At 37.2% G+C, this 24072-nt stretch overlaps 1 protein-coding gene across 1 annotated transcript in view; it reads left to right on the plus strand.

Annotated features, from left to right (window-relative positions):
• Window positions 1-24072, plus strand: part of SPATA17 (spermatogenesis associated 17) — a 236439-nt gene that overhangs the window by 105756 nt on the left and 106611 nt on the right. The window contains exon 6 of the mRNA XM_068986427.1: window positions 4506-4629. Coding sequence (XP_068842528.1) covers window positions 4506-4629 — 124 coding nt within the window. The remainder of the gene's footprint in view (window positions 1-4505; window positions 4630-24072) is intronic.

Genomic DNA, 24072 nt, shown 5'->3' on the forward strand with positions numbered 1-24072 from the left:
ATCCTTGGGTCAGAAAGATCCCCTGGAGGAGGAAATGGCAACCCACTCCAGTATGCTTTCCTGGAAAATTCCATGGACAGAGGAGCCTGGTGGTTTACAGTCCATGGGGTAAAAAAAAGAGTCAATCATAACTGAATGAGCACACAGATGTCTTAGCTAGGAAGCTCTTGGAAACAAAATGTAAGTCAAAGATTAAACTACTGATCCTTTATTTGGGTGGTTCTAGTCCAGGGCAGTGTGAGGGTGAGGAAAGGGAGAGTGAAGTGTTTTAGAAAGAGTGTAGTGTCTCAGAAACAGACTGTGAGACAGTGATTTGGCTCATGGCTGTTGTTGGGGGGCATTTGGGGAACAACATTTAGAAGGGAGTGGAAGAGGAAAGTAGAGGGAGACGCTGACCTGCATCAGAAGTCTCCATCAATCTCAGGAAGCTCTGGGATTCAGATGGGCCTTGAAGGTAGTGCCAGATTGACACAGAGGGCTCTGTATTCCTTCCGTCACCAGCTATTGGGTGCAAGCTGTGGTAGAGGGTGGCAAAACCTGGGATGGGGCAGCTGCTTTTCTCCAGTGGAATGTATTTAGCTCAAGCTGTCTGCCACTAACACTCAGGGCAGCTGTATTGGGTGCTTTGGCCCTTTAGTGAGGACCAGAAGGAAGACCACAGGAAGACTCCTTCAGTCCCAGGCCACTGCTTCACATCACATGCCCGACTGACTCAACCCAGCACAGCAGGTGTACCTGCTGTTTTTAACCATAGCGGATTTCTCCCAGTTTGCAAGGAGACCTCTTGAAGCAGTACAGGTAAGGCAGGAAAAAGGGAGAAATTTCTCTGCATGAATCTTCTCTGTCCCTCGCTTCCCACTGTTCAGTTTGTCCCATGCTTCCTGCTTTGTAGGAAGCCAGACTCTGTTCTCTCCCTCATGGAATTTTATCCATAAGGTCACACTAGTGTGGAGAGAGAAAGGAGGAACTCACTGAGGAGATTTTAAAAAGTGTAAAAGATTCCTATTCAGTGGAGTAGATAAAGCAAGTAGCCTCGTACCCCGATTACAGGAAACATTCTCTAATGTAACACCTTACTGTGTGCTAGTCGTTACTTTGAGCACTTTAACAGAGATTAATCAATTTCATCATCACAGTAGCTTGATGAAGACCCTGAGACTGATAATATATTCGCATTTTACAGATGAGGATATTAAGGCTCAAAGATTAAACAGCTAGTAAGTAGCCCAGGAGAAATCTTATAACCAGGTGTCATTTCAGAGTCTGTGTTGGTTAACTGCTCTGCTATATTGCCTCCAAGTGGCTATTACTATTTTTATTATTATTATCATGTTAGACTATGTAAATATTTTATTATCATTATAGATATCATTAGCAAAATGTATTCAAATACGTAAAGCTTTAGATAGTTTCAGTAATTTTTGCCTTTATTTTTACAAATATCTCAAAATGTTTGTACATATAAAAACTGGTGGAGAAAGTCTTGGGACTTATCCAAGTTTCATTAACTATACAGTAGTAAACAAGATCATAAGATGAAAGAAAATATATGTGGTTCATTCAATAAAAATATCTCCTGTATAGTATTTCTTGTATTAGGACAACTACAGTCAAATATAAGGTTAGAGGGTCTGCAAATCTGCTGCTGCTGCTAAGTCGCTTCAGTCGTGTCCCACTCTGTGCAACCCCATAGACGGCAGCCCACCAGGCTCCCCCATCCCTGGGATTCTCCAGGCAAGAATACTGGAGTGGGTTGCCATTTAAATCTAGGCGTTCTAGTTCCATTTCTGCCATTAACTGATTTGTTATTCAGATTGGCTCATTTCACCTCTTTACGTATTTCCATATTTCAACAACAGGGCAATTAGTTATACCTATCCCGTATATATCACAGGATTTTTTTTCAGATAGAGATCAGACTATATACCTGAAACGTAAAAACATATTCATAACAGTCTGAAGCTATTTGGAAAAATTTGTAATTGTTTAAAAAGCATGTTAAAAACTGCTGGATTGGAAAAATAGGTGAATTTTATATTTTTGTAGGAACCCTAGCTACAGTTGTTTCCAGCTTTTGATCTTTAATGGGATCATAATTTTCTATTGCATCCTTTACACCGAGCCATATCTTCATCTCTATTGCTATAACAAAAAACCTGTGTATCAAGGATAAATAATTTAATCAGCTCTTCCTACTTAGTTATTTAACAAAGAATATTTAACATGAATATAATGGAGGTTTTCAATACGACTGTACTTGTTCAAGTAGAGCAATAAATCAGCATAAGATTGATTTTTTTCAGTAATTGTATGGATTTATTAAATTAATTTTGTGATTTGAGATTACCCTCAATTACTTTTTCTAGGATTTTTCAAATTTCTTGGGTTTTTTTGTAGGGTTTTCCAGTTCCTTCTGGATTTACTCTGTGTTTATATACTGCAAACTAACATTCTCTTACGTTCCTCTCAGTTTTAACTCTCCTTGTCAAGCTTCTCGAGTATACACAGATTGTTTTAATTTTATGTTTCCATAACCTGAAGATGAACTGTTTTTACTTCTTTAAATAATTTCCACTGCTGATTTTGTATCCAAGTCCTATTTACTTCTTTGTACCTTACCTGTGTGTGTATGTGTTTAATTTTATTGGGCTTTTTCTTTTTATGTTAGATCTCTTCATATTCATTAAATTACTTACAGAACACAAACTTTTTTATAGATGTTTTTTTAATTTTGTAATCATTCAGAATATTGCTGTGCTTATCTTTGGGGTAACATAAAATTGGATCATGCATATTTGAGTAATTATCCTAATAGTGGCAGTTCATTGGCTATTTTAAATTCTCTTAAAGACTTATAAGAGAAATTATAGAAGAGATATTTATTTTTAACATAATATCAAAAGTAAAGATGAAAGTTAATGATGTTCTCATTTTTTAATGTAACACCTGATTGTTATTTTTCCTGGTAAAAATTCTCAGTTATTCATATGTAACTGCCTTGAAATGTGTACCTAAGGACAAAGAAAGGTCACCAATCCCTCTAACTCCTGGTTCTTTGTCAAAAATGGACACAGTTAATGAGGTTTGTTTGGTACAGAACAAATTCTCAGACACAGATAGAGATCCTTTCAATGGAAACAAATTTGTTTGGCTTTACCAGGTTACTTAGCGATTAATAATAGCCTTGAGATGCAGGTCAGAAAGGTCATTGTACCAGCTTGCCAGCACAATCTAAATGTGCAGCCAGCCTCGCTCTGTGGGTACAGAAGCCCCCCAAATACTATGCATAAAGTAAAACAGGCTATTTTCTGACTCCTTTTTTCATATTAATAAGCAATTTTCAAGAGAAGGGTGGCAAAATGAGGGCCATGCCACTCCAAGTAATTCATTTATTTTGCAATTTAATCTTATGTTGGAAAAAATAGCTCTGCTGCAATAGCAGGGCATGGTGATTTTTAAACGTCAGTGTGTTTCATAAGTAACCTTGTATGAAGTATTGTATTAGTAGCCTTTAACAGAAAATTGCAACAAAAATATTTCTAGTCATTGCAGTAGGAACAGGACTCATTTTTTTTTTTTAATTTTTGGAATTCTCTTCTCTACTTTCCCTGCTATCTTTGAGGCATGTGCCTAGAAGATTTACTTAAAATTTTACTTACAGAACTAGACAGTATGTTACATATTTAAAAAAAAATAAAGTACAATTTCAAAACATTATTTTAATGTGAGTGTTAAACTTGTTCTTTGAAATATAAAGGATTATTCTCCCATAGTTTGATATTATTATTCTATTTAGTAGGTATTTTTCACATAGTATATTTTAAGAGCTAATTCTGTGTTTAAATTTCTTATATACATGTATATAAATGATAAAAAGTTTCATTATTTTAATGGGATTTGTTACACTTAGAATGCTGTGAACTTTTATGTACACAGTTTGACTTCTATTCTAATTATTGGTATAACTGAATAAAATGTCAGCCTTTCAAAGACAAGATAGTACATGTATTATTATTAATAATATTTGAACTATTTAACTGAAGTAAATTTAGACTAAATTAAGTATATGTTTAAAACTCTATCATATTTTTAAAATTAGCCCATAAGTATGTAAAATAAACAACTAGAACTTTGTAAATACCAAATTTAAAGGAAATCAGTAGTTTAGATGTTTTCTTAAGTCTAAAATGGTTAATCTTCAGCCAAGGAAAATGATAGCACACTAATTAACTTACTTTGCATTTAATATAGTCCGTTAGCTACTGAACTGATTTTAATATGTAGATATTTGATTTTCAAAATTTCACCACTGAAAGATCATTTAAATGATTTTTAAGGATTGCAAAGATTCATTTAGAATGTGCTGGTAAGATCGATTACTCCACTGATTTTGATGAATGTGGAGGAAGGTTGCCCCTCAAAAACTGACTTGATTCTCATCAGTGAAAGAATTAAAAGGTTAGCGTATCTTTCGTATCACAAATAACTGCAAACTTTCGCTGCAGGGAGGCCCTGGAAGAGTTTGCAGAGATGAAAGAAAGGGAAGAGAAGAAGGCAGACCTCGAAAGGGAGGAGAAAGAAAGAGATTACCAGGCTCGAAAGATGCATTACCTCCTCAGCACAAAGCAGGTTGGTCTACCTGTCCCTGACAGCTCGCGGAAGCCACTGGGGCCCCCAGCCTGACAGAGATAAACTAGCAGGCTGAATGGGACATGACTCGTTGAAAAGATACCGCAAAGACACTACTTCAAGTTCAATTCTGTGCTGCTCTATAGGTGCACGCAGGCACCCCGGCTGCCCTGTGACAGCAGCTTCATGGAGGCAGCTGGGCCAGGCTGGTAGAACGGTCCAAGTCCACCACCAAGGGCATAACATCCGTTTCCAAACGCAGACTGAGTGGCTCACGGTTGTGTTGTGAATTGATCAAGAACTAAGAAGTTATTAAGTTGAAATCGCTTTCATGTTGTCTCTGTGAACTGAGCCAATGTTGAGATTAAAACCATCCTTTCTAAATTCTGATGCAAGTTTTCAGGTATAGCTTTTAACCAAACTGCATGAGCAGTTGTATATTCGTATAGAGATGTACATGTGGAATTTGGAATATTAAGATGTTTCTTTTCTGATATGTGGGTAGGTTTCAGTGCCTCAGATCTCATGGTTACTAAGAAAATATACGCTGCATGTAGAATATTTTGCTCACAAAGAATAAGATTGTTGCTGTTTAAAAAAGCATGAATTTAGGGGTTGAAAAGTGTTTTGTTACTTAAGCTTAAAGCTGTGCTCATTCAGTCATATCTGACTCTTTTGCAACCCCATGGACTGTAACCTACCGGGTTCCTCTATCCATGGGATTTTTCAGGCAAGAATAGTGGAGTGGGTTGAAATTTCCTTCTCCTGGGCATCTTCCTGATAGGGATCAAATCCAAGTCTCCAGCATCTCCTGCACTGCAGGCAGATTCTTTACTGCTGAGCCATAGGGAAAGCCCAATGGGAGCTTGAGGCTGGAATCTAGCAATTTCTTGGGTTTTATTCTTTCTCCTAGACTTCAAGCCCAATTTTAGGGTTCTTGCTGAGTTGCATATGCAAATCTCTTCAGACAGGGAGAGCCAGTCCTATCCCAGTGGGAGAGAGTGAATTTAAGACTGAATGTCTTCCTTAGAGGTATCTAAGTTCAAAACCATAGTAAATACTGAGCTGGCTGTTTACATTTGGAACACAGGTCTCTTGTACTTCTGGCTTCTATTTGGTAGTCTAAATAACAATACTTTCAGTAATGATTACTATCTTAATATTTACTTTAATTTGAATAGCTGAATTGTCTTCGTTTAACAGGCAAGGAAACTGAAACTCAGATAATTTTGTGACTGGCCATAGACACAAAATTAGTAGTAATAGCTCTGGTGTTCAGACTGAGGTCTTTCCACTCTAAATACCCAGGTACTAATTTAAAGATAATTTGAAAACTAAAAAGTAAAAGTATTTTCAATTTTTATTATAAAATCCATAGCAATGCAAACATTTTAGTTGTGTGATTAGTGGGCTACATTTTAAAGATACAGAATTCCACATCTTTTTAGCAAAACTTTTTTTTCAAATGTTAATTACTAATGATAATTTCAATTTTGTTGAGACTAAGGGCAGCTACCGAAATCAGATTGAATATATTCTTTGCAGCCAAAGATGGAGAAGCTCTATACAGTCAGCAAAAACTTACTGGGAGCTGACTGTGGCTCAGATCATGAACTCCTTATTGCCAAATTCAGACTTAAATTGAAGAAAGTAGGGAAAACCACTAGACCATTCAGGTATGACCTAAATCAAATCCCTTATGATTATACAGTGGAGGTGAGAAATAGATTTAAGGGACTAGATCTGAGAGATAGAGTGCCTGATGAACTATGGAATGAGGTTTGTGACATTGTACAGGAGACAGGGATCAAGACCATCCCCGTGGAAAAGAAATGCAAAAAAGCAAACTGGCTGTCTGGGGAGGCCTTACAATAGCTGTGAAAAGAAGAGAAGCAAAAAGCAAAGGAGAAAAGGAAAGATATAAGCATCTGACTGCAGAGTTCCAAAGAAGAGCAAGAAGAGATAAGAAAGCCTTCCTCAGCGATCAATGCAAAGAAATAGAGGAAAACAACAGAATGGGAAAGACTAGAGATCTCTTCAGGAAAATTAGAGATACCAAGGGAACATTTCATGCAAAGATGGGCTCGATAAAGCACAGAAATGGTCTGGACCTAACAGAAGCAGAAGATAGTAAGAAGAGGTGGCAAGAATACACAGAAGAACGGTACAAAAAAGACCTTCACAACCAAGATAGTCACGATGGTGTGATCATTCACCTAGAGCCAGACATCGTGGAATGTGAAGTCAAGTGGGCCTTAGAAAGTATCACTATGAACAAAGCTAGTGGACCTGATGGAATTCCAGTGGAACTATTTCAAATCCTGAAAGATGATGCTGTGAAAGTGCTGCACTCAATATGCCAGCAAATTTGGAAAACTCAGCAGTGGCCATAGGATGGAAATGTTCAGTTTTCATTCCAATCCCAAAGAAAGGCAATGCCAAAGAATGCTCAAACTGCCATACAATTCCACTCATCTCATATGCTAGCAAAGTAATGCTCAAAATTCTCCAAGCCAGGCTTCAGCAATACGCAAACCGTGAACTTCCAGATGTTCAAGATTGTTTTAGAAGAGGCAGAGGAACTGGAGATCAAATTGCCAACATTGGCTGGATCATGGAAAAAGCAAGAGAGTTCCAGAAAAACATCTATTTCTGCTTTCTTGACTATGCCAAAGCCTTTGACTCTGTGGATCACAATAAACTGTGGAAAATTCTGAAAGAGATGGGAATACCAGACCACCTGACCTGCCTCTTGAGAAACCTGTATGCAGGTTAGGAAGCAACAGTTAGAACTGGGCATGGAACAACGGACTGGTTCCAAATAGGAAAAGGAGTACGTCAAGGCTGTATATTGTCACCCTGCTTATTTAACTTATATGCAGAGTACATCATGAGAAATGCTGGGCTGGAGGAAGCACAAGCTGGAATCAAGATTGCTGGGAGAAATATCAATAACCTCAGATATGCAGATGACACCATCCTTATGGCAGAAAGTGAAGAGGAACTAAGAAGTCTCTTGATGAAAGTGAAAGAGGAGAATGAAAAGTTGGCTTAAAGCTCAACATTCAGAAAACTAAGATCATGGCATCTGGTCCCATCACTTCATGGCAAATAGATGGGGAAACAGTGAAAACAGTGACAGACTTTATCTTTTTGGGCTCCAAAATCACTGCAGACGGTAACTGCATCCATGAAATTAAAAGATTCTTACCCCTTGGAAGAAAAGTTATGACCAACCTAGATAGCATATTGAAAAGCAGAGACATTACTTTGCCAAAAAAGGTCTGTTTAATCAAGGCTATGGTTTTTCCAGTGGTCATATATGGATGCAAGAGTTGGACTGTGAAGAAAGCTGAGCGCCAAAGAATTGATGCTTTTGAACTGTGGTGTTGGAGAAGACTCCTGAGAGTCCCTTGGACTGCAAGGAGATCCAACCAGTCCATCCTGAAGGAGATCAGTCCTGGGTGTTCTTTGGAAGGAATGATGCTAAAGCTGAAACTCCAATACTTTGGCCACCTCCTGCAAAGAGTTGACTCATTGGAAAAGACTCTGATGCTGGGAGGGATTGGGGTCAGGAGGAGAAGGGGACACGAGGGGATAAGATGGCTGGATGGCATCACTGACTCAATGGATGTGAGTTTGAGTGAACTCCGGGAGTTGGTGATGGACAGGGAGGCCTAGCGTGCTGCAATTCATGGGGTTGCAAAGAGTCGGACACGATTGAGTGACTGAACTGAACTGACTGAAGGGCAGCTATAAATATATCCTGTAATTCTTTAAACCTAGTGCTCATTCTTGGTGACAGTCTTTTTCTTTTGAAAATTTAGAACTCCCTTTATACTTATAAACTTTCTTAATCTGAGTTCTGTGTGGTTTATACTTATGATTAGTAGTGTGATAGAGAAAGCAATTTTAAAAATGATGAAGTGGGATTTAATTGAAGCATCTGTTAATTCTGTTTTATCCAGAGTTGTTTAGTCATTGGGTATAAAATGTAATAAATTGGAAAGACCAGAAAGGCTTAGCTGTTTTACTAATAAAAATAATACAATAGCATATATCCATGGTGTGCCTACCATGTGTCAGAGAATATGGTAGATATTTTATACATGTTACTTTTAAAAGTATTTATTTCTTTTCAGTTTTAAATTAAGTGCCTGGTTTAACAAATCATTTCACAAACTTGACCAGGTAACTTGACTCATGGACCTTTATGAATTTTCAAAGAAATTACTGTTGTGTTTATGTTAACAATACAAGCCAACAATGCTGTATCTCATTTTTCTCTTTGTTTATCCCATGCTGACTGCTAGTAATATCTGTGTGTATAAACTTCAGTTTAGTGATCACTTGTCCCTAGAACTTCCTGGCATCCAATGAAATGATTCTTACCCTGAGAGCTTGGCTGCCCGCTCAGCTTTGTCTGATGTAAATGCCCACACTCTTTCTACGGTACCATAGCCTCAAAGAAGAATCACTGGGAGGTTACCTAGAATTGTCTGAGCCTCTGTTTCACTCTACACCTTGAAAGAACATTGTGAGGGTTAAATTTAATATGTTTAAAATGTTTCCAGGCCCTTAGAGAACATTCAGTAAATGATAACAATCGTATTAGAATTTAAGCTGTCAAGGATAAACTAAGACTCTACACTTTGACTTCCTTCTGTTTGTCTTAGCTGTGGAAACTCTCATTTTCTCATTTCCTTTCTTTGCTTTCCTTTAATTATTGAAGAAAATTAGTTAGAAATCTTCATAATTATGCCACCTACCTCTACATTTCATACCTGGCTTCACTGACCTGAGGGCAATACAGGGAAACGATGTTTTTAAATCACCTCCCTAAGAGAGGAATAATGTAAACATGTCAGGAATTTTCATTTGAATCTTGCAAGTTAATATATTTTGTCATACTGATCTTTAATATTTGATCACAAGTTACTTCATGGGAAATAGATGGGGAAACAGGGGAAAGAGTGGGTGACTATATTTTTTTAGGCTCCAAAATCACTGCAGATGGTGACTGCAGCCATGAAATTAAAAGATGCTTACTCCTTGGAAGGAAAGTTATGACCAACCTAAATAGCATATTCAAAAGCAGAGACATTACTTTGCCAACAAAGGTCCGTCTAGTCAAGGTTATGGTTTTTCCAGTGGTCATGTATGGATGTGAGAGTTGGACTGTGAAGAAAGCTGAGCGCCGAAGAATTGATGCTTTTGAACTGTGGTGTTGGAGAAGACTCTTGAGAGTCCCTTGGACTGCAAGGAGATCCAACCAGTCCATCCTAAAGGAGACCAGTCCTGGGTGTTTATTGGAAGGACTGATGCTGAGACTGAAACTCCAGTACTTTGGCCACCTCATGCGAAGAGTTGACTCATTGGAAAAGACCCTGATGCTGGGAGGGATTGGGGGCAGGAGGAGAAGGGGACGACAGAGGCTGAGATGGCTGGATGGCATCACTGACTCGATGCACATGAGTTTGGGTGAACTCCAGGAGTTGGTGATGGACAGGGAGGCCTGGCGTGCTGTGATTCATGGGGTTGTGGGGAGTCGGACACAACTCAGCGACTGAACTGAACTGAACTGAACTGAAAATAAAAGGACAGTCCTCTGAAACTATAGACACACTTTTGTTAGACCCACTTTTGATCCTAAGGCAAGCTTCCAGCTTCCTTTCTTTCCTTCTCTTTTCTCTCTCTCTTCTTTCCTTTTCTTTCTTCCCTGACAGAATAGTGGCATCATCCTGGTCTCATCTGTTTACTCTGGTTAGGGGATTAGTTGTACCAACTGGAGAAGGCTACCTACTCCAGTATTCTGGCCTGGAGAATTCCATGGACTGTATAGTCCATGGGGTTGCAAAGTGTTGAACATGACTGAGCGACTTTCACTTTCAACAGGATGGTACTGGAAATTTTAAGTGTTTTATTCCTTATATCCACCAAATTTGCTTTCCTTAGCTTTAAATAGGTGCTTTTCATCATGAATTAAAAAGTTGAATTGTAAAACTGATATTACAGGTACAATTATAAATCAGCTTCACCTTCACAAAAATATGCAACACTATTTACTAAATATAGTGAATATAAATATCTTAACTTTAAAATTCATCAGTTACTCCAAATAATGTATTTTTTTGTACCTACAATCATTCTGATACAATGCTAGGACTAGGATCAGGTCATATAAATGTATAGTATATACCCCTTAACTACAAGAATTCCCTCCAATTTCAGTCTCTTTGGAAGGGGTAGAAGGAAATTGCCAACTTTCTGATTCAGCTTATGTAGGTAGTCTCACTGAAATTAACATCTTATGTTTATGATTTTGTTGATTCCATTTACTATTTTATTTTAATAAAAATGTTTACATACTTTTCCAAACCTAAGCAAGACTCAGAGAATGAAAGGCATAATATTTCACTTTCAAGTATTGTTAATGATGTTTTTCAAGATTACTTGGCTATTGGGAAGAAGTGAAGCTGCAGAAATAAAAATATTCCAAAGTCAAATGTTTATAGATTAATTGCATTGCCTTTTTTCAGAGTTTTGTTTTCAAATTATATTAAATACACATTTAAGTACAAAATAAAAGCAAAATATAAATTATTTTTAAAGGCTTGTGTGAATTTTAACTCTCAATTTGTTCAGATATTTGAAAATTTACTGAAAAATATTCAAACCTAAATAACTTTTATAAGACGTATAGGAGGATAAGAGAAGTTTTGTTGAGGTCTTCTGATCGTATTTTTAGCCAGGAGAAAGACAATATTTTATTAGTGATTTCAAGAATTTAGGAATGACATTAATGTAATTTCTAGAATACTAATTTTCATATTAATTTCATAATTCTATAGCTTAATTTAGATGAGTTGAAATAAAACATTCAGACCATGCTTCAGAAAATGTGAAGAATTTTGTAAACTAAAATTGTATTTGTGAATTCATGTATAGATAATAAATGAAGTCATGTGTTACTTAATGTATTAATTTTAAGATAATTATGCTGATATACTGATGTATTCATACTGGCAGCATAGTTTTAAAGTCAGTTTTAAGCATATTTCTACTACAAATCTAATATACATCTTAAAATAGTTCCAAAATCTATTACTGATTTTTAATGGTAATAATTATCACATCTTTATGTAAGCAAATGTATTAACACTAATAGGAATTATTCAGGTAAATAACTAATATTACAATGAGTGAATTAATAGACCCCTCAGGGTTTTATTAATTAAAAAGTTCAAGTCATACTAAAGCACCTTTTGTGTATGTTTATTTCAATGAGAAAACTGAACATGGTAACTTATTTGCATAAATAATCAATCACCATTTACTAGTAGTAATAAGGTTAATTTGTTGCTACAGACATAATAGGATTAGTCAATTATATTTCCCAGAAAATACTGTTTGTTATGCACCTCATCACCTGTAACACAGGATTGGATTTAGTGCCCTTATTAAATGAACACATCAAAAAAATCTCTATCTCTGTAAAAGTTTTATGAAAAGAAAGCTAATTTTAGTTGATTTGAGTAAGTAAAATGCAAACACTGCTTACATTTGTAAATTTAATTTATCTTTCTGCAAAGATTGATTATTTAATAAAGTTATTTATTTTGATTCAGTAACCAGTCAAACTGAATCTAACACATATAGGACATATTTCCTTTGAAGAAAATCTCCTTTGCAAATTTGTTTTATTCCGAATAAACAGATTTTCATTCCCTTGTCCTTGTTCTTGGATAATAAATTATGTTGTCTGCTCCACCTACTGGTAGATATATGCAAAGGACTATTGTTGGAGTTATTATAAGATACTGCCTTTGAAGTGTTGCCAGATTTTTAAGGATCTTCCTAGAGGTCAGCAAAGTTATAGATACAAATGTAAAACTCAAGGTCTATTGAGAAAAATTAATATTTAGAAATATAGGTTATTATATAAAATTATAGACATTAATAGTTTCCTGATTATATTACTTTCCTGAAATAGTTTCCTGAAAATATTACCCTTTTAAAAAATTTAATATGCCAATAAAAGGATAAATAAATACAAAATATATTTACAACTCAGTATATTAAAATTAGGCATATTTTATTTTGGGCTTCCCTGGTGGCTCAGACGGTAAAGAATCTACCTGCAATGCAGGAGACCTAGGTTCAGTCCCTGGGTTGGGAAGATGCCCTGGAGAAGAGAATGGCTACCCACTCCAGTATTCTTGCCGGGAAAATTCAATGGACAAAGGAACCTGGGGGGCTACACTCCATGGCATCACAAAGAATCAGACATGACTGAGTCACTGACACTCACTTTTTCCACATTTTATTTTAGTTATGGAATTTAATAGTTTATACATATTCAAATTATAACTAAAATGAAAAAAATATATGCTTAATTAAAATTATACACTTAATTAAATACATGTTTTGTGGAAATATCTTTCATGTCATCGTATATAATAGATTTTTAATGTTTTTCCTTTAACGGGCAGTTAAAATTATCTTATCAATACTGAGAATGACTTTCAGTTATTTATGATCCTTTAAAAAGGCACCATACTCTAATTAATATTGACAAAACTTTACTTTTAATTACTACATTTTTTAGAGAAACAAATGGTTTCAGCTACTTTGCCTTTAAAATTGCATGAAATCTTATTTGTATACAGAAGGAAAATATCTTCATTTTAAAAGTTAAATTTGATATGCCAGAAATTAAGTGGTAGTCTGTTGACATGTACAACATCTTTATAAGACAAATCTTAGAAGATGAAAGAATGCATAAATTAAGAAATATAGTAACGCCTCCAAATCATTTATTGCTTTCAACTCTTTGTTTCCAGTATCATAAGTGGGAAGATCTATGCCTTACATATGTTAAATATTTAATATGTGACTGCTTCCCTGGTTGCTCAGATGGTAAAAAATCTGCCTGCAGGGTGGGAGACCTGGGTTCATTCCCTGGGTTGGGAAGATCCTCTGAAGAAGTGAATGGTTACCCACTCCAGTATTCTGGCCTGGAGAATTCCATGGACTGTATAGTCCATGGGGTCGCAAAGTCAGACATAACTGAGCAACTCCCCTCCCCCCCCATCATTTTTTATGTGATTGCTTGCTTTTAATTTGAGGTGAGGAAATAACAGATGAATTGCTGTGTTTCGGTGTGTACCTGCCTCTGTATATGTCTGTGTGTGTGATGTGTCTTCACATACATGATGTGTTTGGAAAGTGCTTTTGGGGAGTCATCTCATAAGGCATTGTCCTTAGACAAAGGTGTACAACATGCAATGGTTGGGAAACTCAAGGGTGATATTAAAACATACCCTTGTAAGAAATTCTCTTGGGCTCATTTTAGACCTCTTGATCCTTATAAAACCAGTTCTTTCACTTCAAAACATTAATTTTGTTCGTTCTCAGTTTCTAGGTTGATCTCTATCTCTGTCTCTCCCTCTCTCTCTAGATTTATGACCATCCAGTTATCCTTCTTGAAAACACCAGCATTATGATTATGTACTGCTCCTTGAGTTACCCACAATTCATTGCACTCTCTTTTTAACCTCTCTCTGAAATGGCTTAGTATTATAAGAAACTGATTCTAAGTGAGTTCATGTACAAAGATAGAGAAAAACTAGGTCCTGCATCAGTTCAGTTCAGTTCAGTCGCTCAGTCATGTCCAACTCTTTGCGACCCCATCAATTGCAGCACGCCAGGCCTCCCTGTCCATCACCAACTCCCGGAGTTCACTCAAACTCATGTCCATCGAGTCGGTAATGCCATCCAGCCATCTCATCCTCTGTTGTCCCCTTTTCCTCCTGCCCCCAGTGCCTCCCAGAATCAGTGTCTTTTCCAATGAGTCAACTCTTTGCATGAGGTGGCCAGAGTATTGGAGTTTCAGCTTTAGCATCATTCCTTCCAAAGAACACCCAGGACTGATCTCCTTCAGAATGGACTGGTTGGATCTCCTTGTAGTCCAAGGGACTCTCAAGAGTCTTCTCCAACACCACAGTTCAAAAGCATCAATTCTTCGGCTCTCAGCCTTCTTCACAGTCCAACCCTCACATCTATACATGACCACTGGAAAAACCATAGCCTTGACTAAGATGGACCTTTTTTGGCAAAGTAATGTCTCTGCTTTTCAATATGCTACCTAGGTTGGTCATAACTTTTCTTCCAAGGAGTAGTGAGTGAGTGAGTGAGTGAGTGAAGTTGCTCAGTCGTGTCCAAGTCTTTGCAACCCCATGCACTGTAGCCTACCAGGCTCCTCTGTCCATGGGATTTTCCAGGCAATAGTACTGGAGTGGATTGCTATTTCCTTCTCCAGAGTAAGTGTCTTTTAATTTCATGGCTGCAGTCACCATCTGCAGTAATTTTGAAGCCCAAAAAGTTAAAGTCTGACACTGTTTCCCCATCTGTTTCTCCTGAAGTGATGGGACCAGATGCCATGATCTTAGTTTTCTGAATGTTTAGCTTTAAGCCAATTTTTTCACTCTCCACTTTCACTTTCATCAAGAGGCTTTTTAGTTTCTCTTCACTTTCTGCCATAAGGGTGGTGTCATCTGCATATCTGAGGTTATTGATATTTCTCCCAGCAATCTTGATTCCAGCTTGTGTTTCTTCCAGTCCAGCATTTCTCATGATGTACTCTGCATAGAAGTTAAACAAGCAGGGTGACAATATACAGCCTTGATGCACTCCTTTTCCTATTTGGATCCAGTCTGTTGTTGCATGTCCAGTTCTAACTGTTGCTTCCTGACCTGCATCCAGATTTCTCAAGAGGCAGGTCCGGTGGCCTGGTATTCCCATCTCTTGAAGAATTTTCCACAGTTTATTGTGATCCAGAGTCAAAGGCTTTGGCATAGTCAATAAAACAGAAATAGATGTTTCTCTGGAACTCTCTTGCTTTTTCGATGATTCAGCGGATGTTGGCAATTTGATCTCTGGTTCCTCTGCCTTTTCTAAAACCAGCTTGAACATCTGGAAGTTCACGGTTCACGTATTGCTGAAGCCTGGCCTGGAGAATTTTGAGCATTACTTTACTAGCGTGTGAGATAAGTGCAATTGTGTGGTAGTTTGAGCATTCCTTTGGCATTGCCTTTCTTTGGGATTGGAATGAAAACTGACCTTTTCCAGTCCTGTGGCCACTGGTAAGTTTTCCAAATTTGCTGCATATTGAGTGTACCACTTTCACAGCATCATCTTTCAGGATTTGAAATAGCTCCACTGGAATTCCTTCACCTCCACTAGCTTTTGTTACCATACAGAAATGGTATGGACCTAACAGAAGCAGAAGATATTAAGAAGAGGTGGCAAGACTACACAGAAGAACTGTACAAAAAAGATCTTCATGACCCAGATAATCACGATGGTGTGATCACTCACCTAGAGCCAGACATCCTGGGATGTGAAGTCAGGTGGGCCTTAGAAAGCATCAGGTCCTGTGCATGAAAGGGCAAAGCAAGCCAGAACGTCGTGTACATTTCTATGGTGCCTTCCTGTGAGTAGCACAAAGCACTTTTATCCTGTTTATCCTCACGATATTCTATAAAGTAGCAGTTATCTTGCTGGTGACTCAAATGCCATTGTTTGGTATTCATTTTTCCCTGGACACTTGGCAGATACATTCTTTCCGGAAGATTATGTAGTGAATAAAGATTTGACCTATGATCTTTGGATTTGCGGTTTAAGAGGCAGGTCTTGAAGTTTGGTCATTTGTTCCTGGTCCCAAGTGAACTGTCTACATCACAAAATCATAATATAATTTGTTACTGTTGGCAGTCTCTGTTCAGAAAAGGCCAAGGACTGAACTACCATGAAGAATGAATTAGCTATTAACTTTTACCTTTTATTTCCTTCCTCTTAACATTATAGTTTTTATTATCCTGTAATATGTGAAAGGGATAAAATTATCCATTATCAGAACTCTTTGAAGAGACAGATGAAGTGGTGAAAGAAAATATCTTGTTGTGTCCCCAAAATGAGTCCCTTTTCCACTCTTGTGTCCTTGCCATTATCAAACCACCCACATCTAAGAAACAGAGGCAAAAATATGGATAGAAGCAAAAATAAAACTAAATTAAAGACTTCTTAAGTAGAAAAGTGCCTAGCTGCTTTAATTATTTATAATTTTTTCTTTTCAGTATACTATTTAAAAAAAATTTTTTTTTCTCTTTAGCAAATATCCTATAAATCTCTCCTGTACATGTGAACAGGGGTGGATTTATGTGTTGTGGGGCTTGAAGCTTATACAATTTGGGGATCCACGTTTAAGAAGATAGTATGGGTCAAATGGTAAAGAACCTCCCTGCAATGCAGGAGACCTGAATTCGATCCCTGGTTTGGGAAGATCCCCTGGAGAAGGAAATGGCAACCCGCTCCAGTATTCTTGCCTGGAGAATTCCACGGACAGAGAAGCCTGGCAGGCTGTGGTCCATGGGGTCACAAATAGTGGGACACAACTAAGTGACTGACACTTTCATTTCACTTCATACAGTTTCATGAGGTGTTTACTTGTTGATGACAGCCACATCTCTGGAGCAACATGAGTCTTTAGATGATGGGTCTCGATTCTCCTGTGTTTTCTGTGATACATGGGTTTGTTGTGTCTCTGAAGGTGAATGGTGTTTGTAAGTGCAGGGAAAGTACCAGGGAGTGCAAAGAGTGTTTCATTTCAGGAAATCCTTGGGTTTGTATGAAGACTTCTTCAGGGCCAATAGTATATGTAAGTTAAAAGTAATAGTTACAGATGCAAAAAAAGATAGTGTACAGTTACAAATACAAGAAGAGGAATACTTTTTTAGTGAGCAAAAATCATTTCGTACACATTTCAGGTGTTAATGTGTACAATACCAGAATTCAAAATCTCAAAACAGAACAGTAGTTTTACTAACTGCCTGACTGCTCTATAATATGTGTTCTCTGTATTTTGGCCTCATACTCTTTCATTGCTTCTTTTGACAGTCATTTTGTTATATTTTCTAGAGAGAGAAGGAAAATTTTATTCACTCTTTTCTCTAGGAATGTTGACCTAAATCTCTTATTACTACAAAACAAGTTAAATGATGTATTTCTATTTGCTCATGCTGCATTACTGAGCTCAGTTTTGAAGCGGGAGAGCTTCCATTTATAAGGTAAATGAGGAGAATCAAATTCTCCATTTATCACACATGTGAATTTTACAATGATTTTCCATGGTGCAGTTTCTGGCAGTTTATACCCCTTTTGAAACCCTGTTTCTTGTCCACTACCCACATACTTTCAGAGCCACAGACCTTAGGAAGTTTGTGTTGCCTTGCAGTCTCTAGATCTGCGTCTTTATTTGTGATGCCTGGTGAATCTGCACAGTGAGTTGTAGGAACATTCCTGAAAGTTATTCCTATATTGGGATCACTAACAAATTTTAAGTATACTTGGAAGTACCAGAAAAAAAATAATCCACAACTATATATGTAAATATATCCAACTAAACTTAAATATATGAAAGTGAAAGTGTTAGTCAGTCATGTCCAACTCTTTGCAACCTCATGGAATGTAGCCTGCCAGGGCACCTCTGTCCTTGGACGTCTCCAGGCAATAATACTGGAGTGGATTGCCATTTCCTTCTCCAATATATGCAAATATATCCAACTAAACTTAAATATATGACTGCCTTCTTTCTAGCTTGATCCGAACATGTCTATAGCCACTCTCGTGCCACCCAACCCGGGCATGATAAAGGATAAGGCAGAATATAGAGAATCAGTGGAATTAACTGATTGTTTTATTTTTATCAGATTTCACCAAAAAACACAACCATGTGAGCACATTGCCAGGGTCCCTGCCTTTGTCTTGGAGAGGGCCTATCATAAACGAGGGGCCCAAAGGTTATGCTCATCAATTTCACTCTTATTTCACCTGTGGTTGGACTTCATTTTTGTACTGTGCAAACCCTGCTGCTCTGGTTAATCTTGCTCACATAAGATTCAACTTTTATTTTAATGGGCTTTAAATAATCATGTCCTTAATCAGATAGCCAATCTAGCATTCAGACATTTAAATTAATTATATTATTTTAGTCCTGTTTTTGAAATTGAAGCACCTGATTTTCTTTGGCTCTCTCTTATTTCTTTTACATTTTATTTTATAAACTCAGGATCTATTTACTTCCATCCAGTACATTGGTAAGTTTTTAATGTATTGGGTTAGGGAATAGAGATAGTTCTCATTAGATATTAAAAAATAAATTATATACATATGTATATTGTGTATTTATACGTATATGTATGTTTGGTGGTTTAGTCGCTAAGTCACGTCCAACTCCTGTGATCCCATGGACTGTAGCCTGTCAGGCTCCTCTGTCCATGGGATTCTCCAGGCAAGAATACTGGAGTAGATTGCCTTTTCCTTCTCCAGGGGATCTTCCGGACCCAGGAATCGAACCCTGGTCTCCTGCATTGCAGGCAGATGATTTACCAACTGAGCTATATACATACATATTGGGAAGCCCAATATGTATGTATACAAACATACAAATTCAGACTCATATAAAATTTTCAATACTGTTTTTTTAAAAAAATAACATTTGACTAATGTTTATTGGGACTATTCTCTAATCACAATCTTAAAATATATTCAGTACCAAAACCTGGTAATACAAGGATAAAAGCAGAAGAATAAATTTGTTCATATTATACCATCCCAAAGATAACCACTGTTAAAATTTTGGTTTATGTTCTTCCAGTAATTTTATATGCATGGATAGATAAATATTATAGATAATTATATAGAACATGTACATATATGTGTGTCTGTTTTTTACTTAGAAATGGTATCCAATACAGTTTTAAGAGAAAATTCAAGTCAGAAAATAATTAGGACAAAATGTTTCACAAAAGTTAATTCCCATTTCCTCAGTGTAAAATGTTTCTCCACTTATCCTTGTCCCCAGCACACCAGACTTTAAATTGCATTGTATATAAATCTTTTATGGAAAATAATTTACAGCTAACTACTATGTACTTATTTCTATTGGTTTTGTATACAGTTAATGTTGCTGGTAAGTTAATTGCAATCAGTTCTATCCATTTCTTCATTGATTAGACAAGACTGAGTTTGGGGTGATTCCTTTCGATATCACTAATTTTATTAATCATGTAATGAAACCCCAAATCTAGAAATCCAAGGAAATTAATACCATTGCTTTAACTAGATCTGATGAAATAACTGGGTCTGTAATGCCTTGTAGATTTAAAGATTTATTCCTCTTATTTTGACTATTCTTCTGTTTTTAGGATACACCATAAATACTTTATGGGCTTTCCTGGTGGCTCAGTGATAGAGAATCTGCCTGCCAAGCAGGAGACATGAGTTTGATCCCTGGGTAGGGAAGATCCCCTAGCGTAGGAAGTGGCAACCCATTCCAGTATTCTTGCCTGGGAAATCCCATGGATAGAGGATTCTGGCGGACTGCAGTCCATGAGATTACAGAGTCAGATGCGACTTAGCAGTAGACTTTCACTTCACTTTCATAGATACTTTAGATTAAGACCAGTTCTAAGTTAGATGCTGTTATAACTGATACACAATGAAGAAGTGGAATTTGTTAGCCCATGATTCATCCTAGCTCTTCTGCAAGACCAGAAGAATAACTATATGTAGATAAGCCCTGCTCTCCCTATTTATCTCCCTCTTCTGGATTGGAAAACTTCAGATGTCTTTCAACTAAGAATCTGGTGGCCAAATTGTAAAACCTCAGGCTTTGGTAAAGTTCATCTCCTTTCTTCCCTTCTCTTTTCTCCTTTACTCTTCCTCCATACCTCTTTCCCCAGCCTTTGTATCCAACAATCAAACACAGGGATCGAACCCGGGTCTCCTGCATTGCAGGCAGATGATTTAACCTCTGAGCCACCAGCGAACCCCATAATCAAACACACTTTGTATTAAAAGTAGGAACATAGGGAGAGAAACTATACTTTCAAACGTTTCCTTAAAATGAACTCTTCACTAAGTCAGTGGTTAAGATACTCAATCATTGTCTAATGTAGCTAATTTGGTCAAGGTCACTTTTAAGAACATGAGTATTTGTCAACTTTTGAGTTTAAGTTAAGGTAGAGTCCAATATTCCCTGGTGGCTCAGCAGTAAAGACTCCTCCTGCAGTGTGGGAAACACAGGAGATAGGGGTTCAAACCCTGGGTTGGGAAGATCCCCTGGAGAAGGAAATGGCAACCCACTCCAGTATTCTTGACTGGGAAATCCAGTGGACAGAGGAGCCTGGCAAGCTACAGTCCATGGGGTCACAAACAGTCGGCCAGAACTGAAGTGATTGAGCACAGCATGCATAGTCCAACACAAGAAATTATCTATGACCTTAAGATTCTATGCAGAATAAATTAGATAAATATTTTAAAAGACACAGAAAGTGTTCTCAGTAGTATGTGTTTTTATTATAGTCACACAAAAAAAGAGGAATTGCAATCGTTTATTTTTAAGTGTATATAAAATGTTTCATTTTGATGTGTTGAGCATGATTTTAAGAATTGTAGTATAAAGTGGCAAGTTTCCTGTGTAACCAATAGTCTTGTCAATTACTGTTTCTATCTACTGTAAGCCTTGACAGATGGAAGTATTTCAGTCAAAAAGTGAGTTATGTTATCCACAATATCAAAACAGACAGTAAAATAAAGGATGAGAAAATGGAAGGAAGGTGTGGAGAAAGGAGGAAGGGGGAAGAATTTATCTTTAATTTATCTTTATCTTTATCTTAATCTGTGACTATCCATTGGACCTAAAATAAATAAACTGCATGTCTTAATTAGCTATTATTATACTGAAAGATTTGCCAAAATGATATAATCTTTCTTAGTTTTGAGAAAAGTTATGTTTTCCAGATGTTTATTAGTTTGTCTCGCTAATGAGTTGAATTTTAATTTTTTTTTCCTTAAATTTATTTGGATTTAGTTTTCCATTTACCTTTTTAAAATCTATTTTAATTGGAGGTTGATTACTTTACAATATTGTATTGGTTTTGCCATACATGTGCTGTGCTTAGTGGCTCAGTTGTGTCTGACTATTTGTGACCTCATGGACTGTAGCCCACCAGGCTCCTCTGTCCCTGGGGATTCTCCAGGCAAGAATACTGGAGTGGGTTGCCATGCCCTCCTCCAGGGGATCTGCCCAATCCAGGGATTGAACCCAGGTCTCAGGCATTGCAGGCGAATTTCTGTTCTAATATCCATTTGAAATGAACTGTGATCATGCAGTTCAGTCAGTTCAGTCGCTCAGTCATGTCCTACTCTTTGCGACCCCATGAACTGCAGCACGCCAGGCCTCCCTGTCCGTTACCAACTCCCAGAGTTTACCCAAACTCATGTCTATTGAGTCGGTGATGCTATCCAACCGTCTCATCCTTGGTTGTCCCCTTCTCCTCCTGCCTTCAATCTTTCCCAACATTAGGGTCTTTTCAAATGAGTCAACTCTTCCATGAGGTGACCAAAATATTGGAGCTTCAGCTTCAACATCAGTCCTGCCAATGAACACCCAGGACTGGTCTCCTTTAGGATGGACTGGTTGGATCTCCCTGCAGTCCAAGGGACTCTCAAGAGTCTTCAGCTCAAAAACGTCAACTCTTCAGCACTGAACTTTCATTATAGTCCAACTCTCACATCCATACATGACCACTGAAAAAACCATAGCCTTGACTAGACGGACCTTTGTTGACAAAGCAATGTCTCTGCTTTTTAATATGCTATCTAGGTTGGTCATAACTTTTCTTCCAAGGAGTAAGCATCTTTTAATTTCATGGCTGCAATCACCATCTGCAGTGATTTTGGAGTCCCCAAAATTAAAGTCAGCCACTGTTTCCACTGTTTCTCCATCTATTTGCCATGAAGTGATGGGACTGGATGCCATGATCTTCGTTTTCTGAATGTTGAGCTTTAAGCCAACTTTTTCACTCTCCTCTTACACTTTCATCAAGAGGCTCTTTAGTTCTTCTTCACTTTTTGCCATAAGGGTGATGTCCTCTGCATATCTGAGGTCATTAATATTTCTCCTGACAATCTTAATTCCAGCTTGTGCTTCCTCCAGCCCAGCATTTCTCGTGATGTACTCTGCATATAAGTTAAATAAGCAGGGTGACAATATATAACCTGACATACTCCTTTTCCTATTTGGAACCAGTTGCTGCCCCCAATCCCTCCCAGCATCAGTCTTTTCCCAGTGAGTCAACTCTTCACATGAGGTGGCCAAAGTACTGGAGTTTCAGCTTTAGCATCATTCCTTCCAAAGAAATCCCAGGGCTGATCTCATTCAGAATGGACTGGGTGGATCTCCTTGCAGTTCAAGGGACTCTCAAGAGTCTTCTCCAACACCACAGTTCAAAAGCATCAATTCTTCGGTGCTCAGCCTTCTTCATAGTCCAACTCTCACATCCATACATGACCACAGGAAAAACCATAGTCTTGACTAGACAGACCTTAGTCGGCAAAGTAATGTCTCTGCTTTTGAATATGCACATTAAGATAATATAATTTTGTTTTACTTCTATTAATTATTTGTATTTATGCTCTATATTCATAAGTTGGCTTATGATCTTCTGTATTACTATTGAACTCACATCACTAAAATGATTCTATTTATTTTGCTTACATTCTTAATTGTATAGCCATCTCACAAGCAACTTCTCTGTCAGCTGTTATTGAAATAATGTCAGAATTATCGTTGAGCTTTCCCTAACCTTCCAAGGCAGAGTTGTTTCTTTTTTCCCCCTCTGTGTTTCAATATAACATTTACCACTGGTGTTATGGTTACATCTACTTTGGCCTAAAGTAGATGAACTTATAAAAGAGAGCAATCATGTTGTTTTAACATCCCCAATACCAAAGTAGGTTCATAAGTAATGTCGATTGACTAATAAATGAATGGCTTATATACTTGTCATAATTCTGATTTATAATAATTTCAGATTCAAAATAAGAAAGGAAACTTTTATCTCCATCTCAGTTATTCACTAGTTCTTCTTTGCATTAAAAAACTATTTAAAATAATTATTCTGCAAGCTGTAAAAATTTTTAGTAACTGATTTTTATATTGCTAAAATATATTATGTATTTTAAAGGGGAAATTCTATATAAAATGAAAATGCATAGGGTAAACTAACAATTTTAAAGGCTTCATATGTCCCAAATCAAACCAGGTTTTACAACTAGATAGCATGGAGATAAATTTCAAACTCAGATCTGGCTGCCTTCAACACCACACTTTCTCTTTATGTTATAGTTTTGAAGGCAGCTGAGAAAGGTCCTATTTCAAGAACATTTTCCTGGATGATGGCTGAAATCATATCTTTGAAGTTCTATTTATTTGAAGGTATCTAGTAGACAACATGGGCTTCCCTGATGGCTCAGTGGTAAAGAATCTACCTGCCAGTGCAGGACATGCAGGTTCAATCCCTGGATTGGGAAGATCTC

The sequence above is a fragment of the Capricornis sumatraensis genome, chromosome 14, assembly GCF_032405125.1.
Source record: "Capricornis sumatraensis isolate serow.1 chromosome 14, serow.2, whole genome shotgun sequence".
Lineage (NCBI taxonomy): Eukaryota > Metazoa > Chordata > Mammalia > Artiodactyla > Bovidae > Capricornis > Capricornis sumatraensis.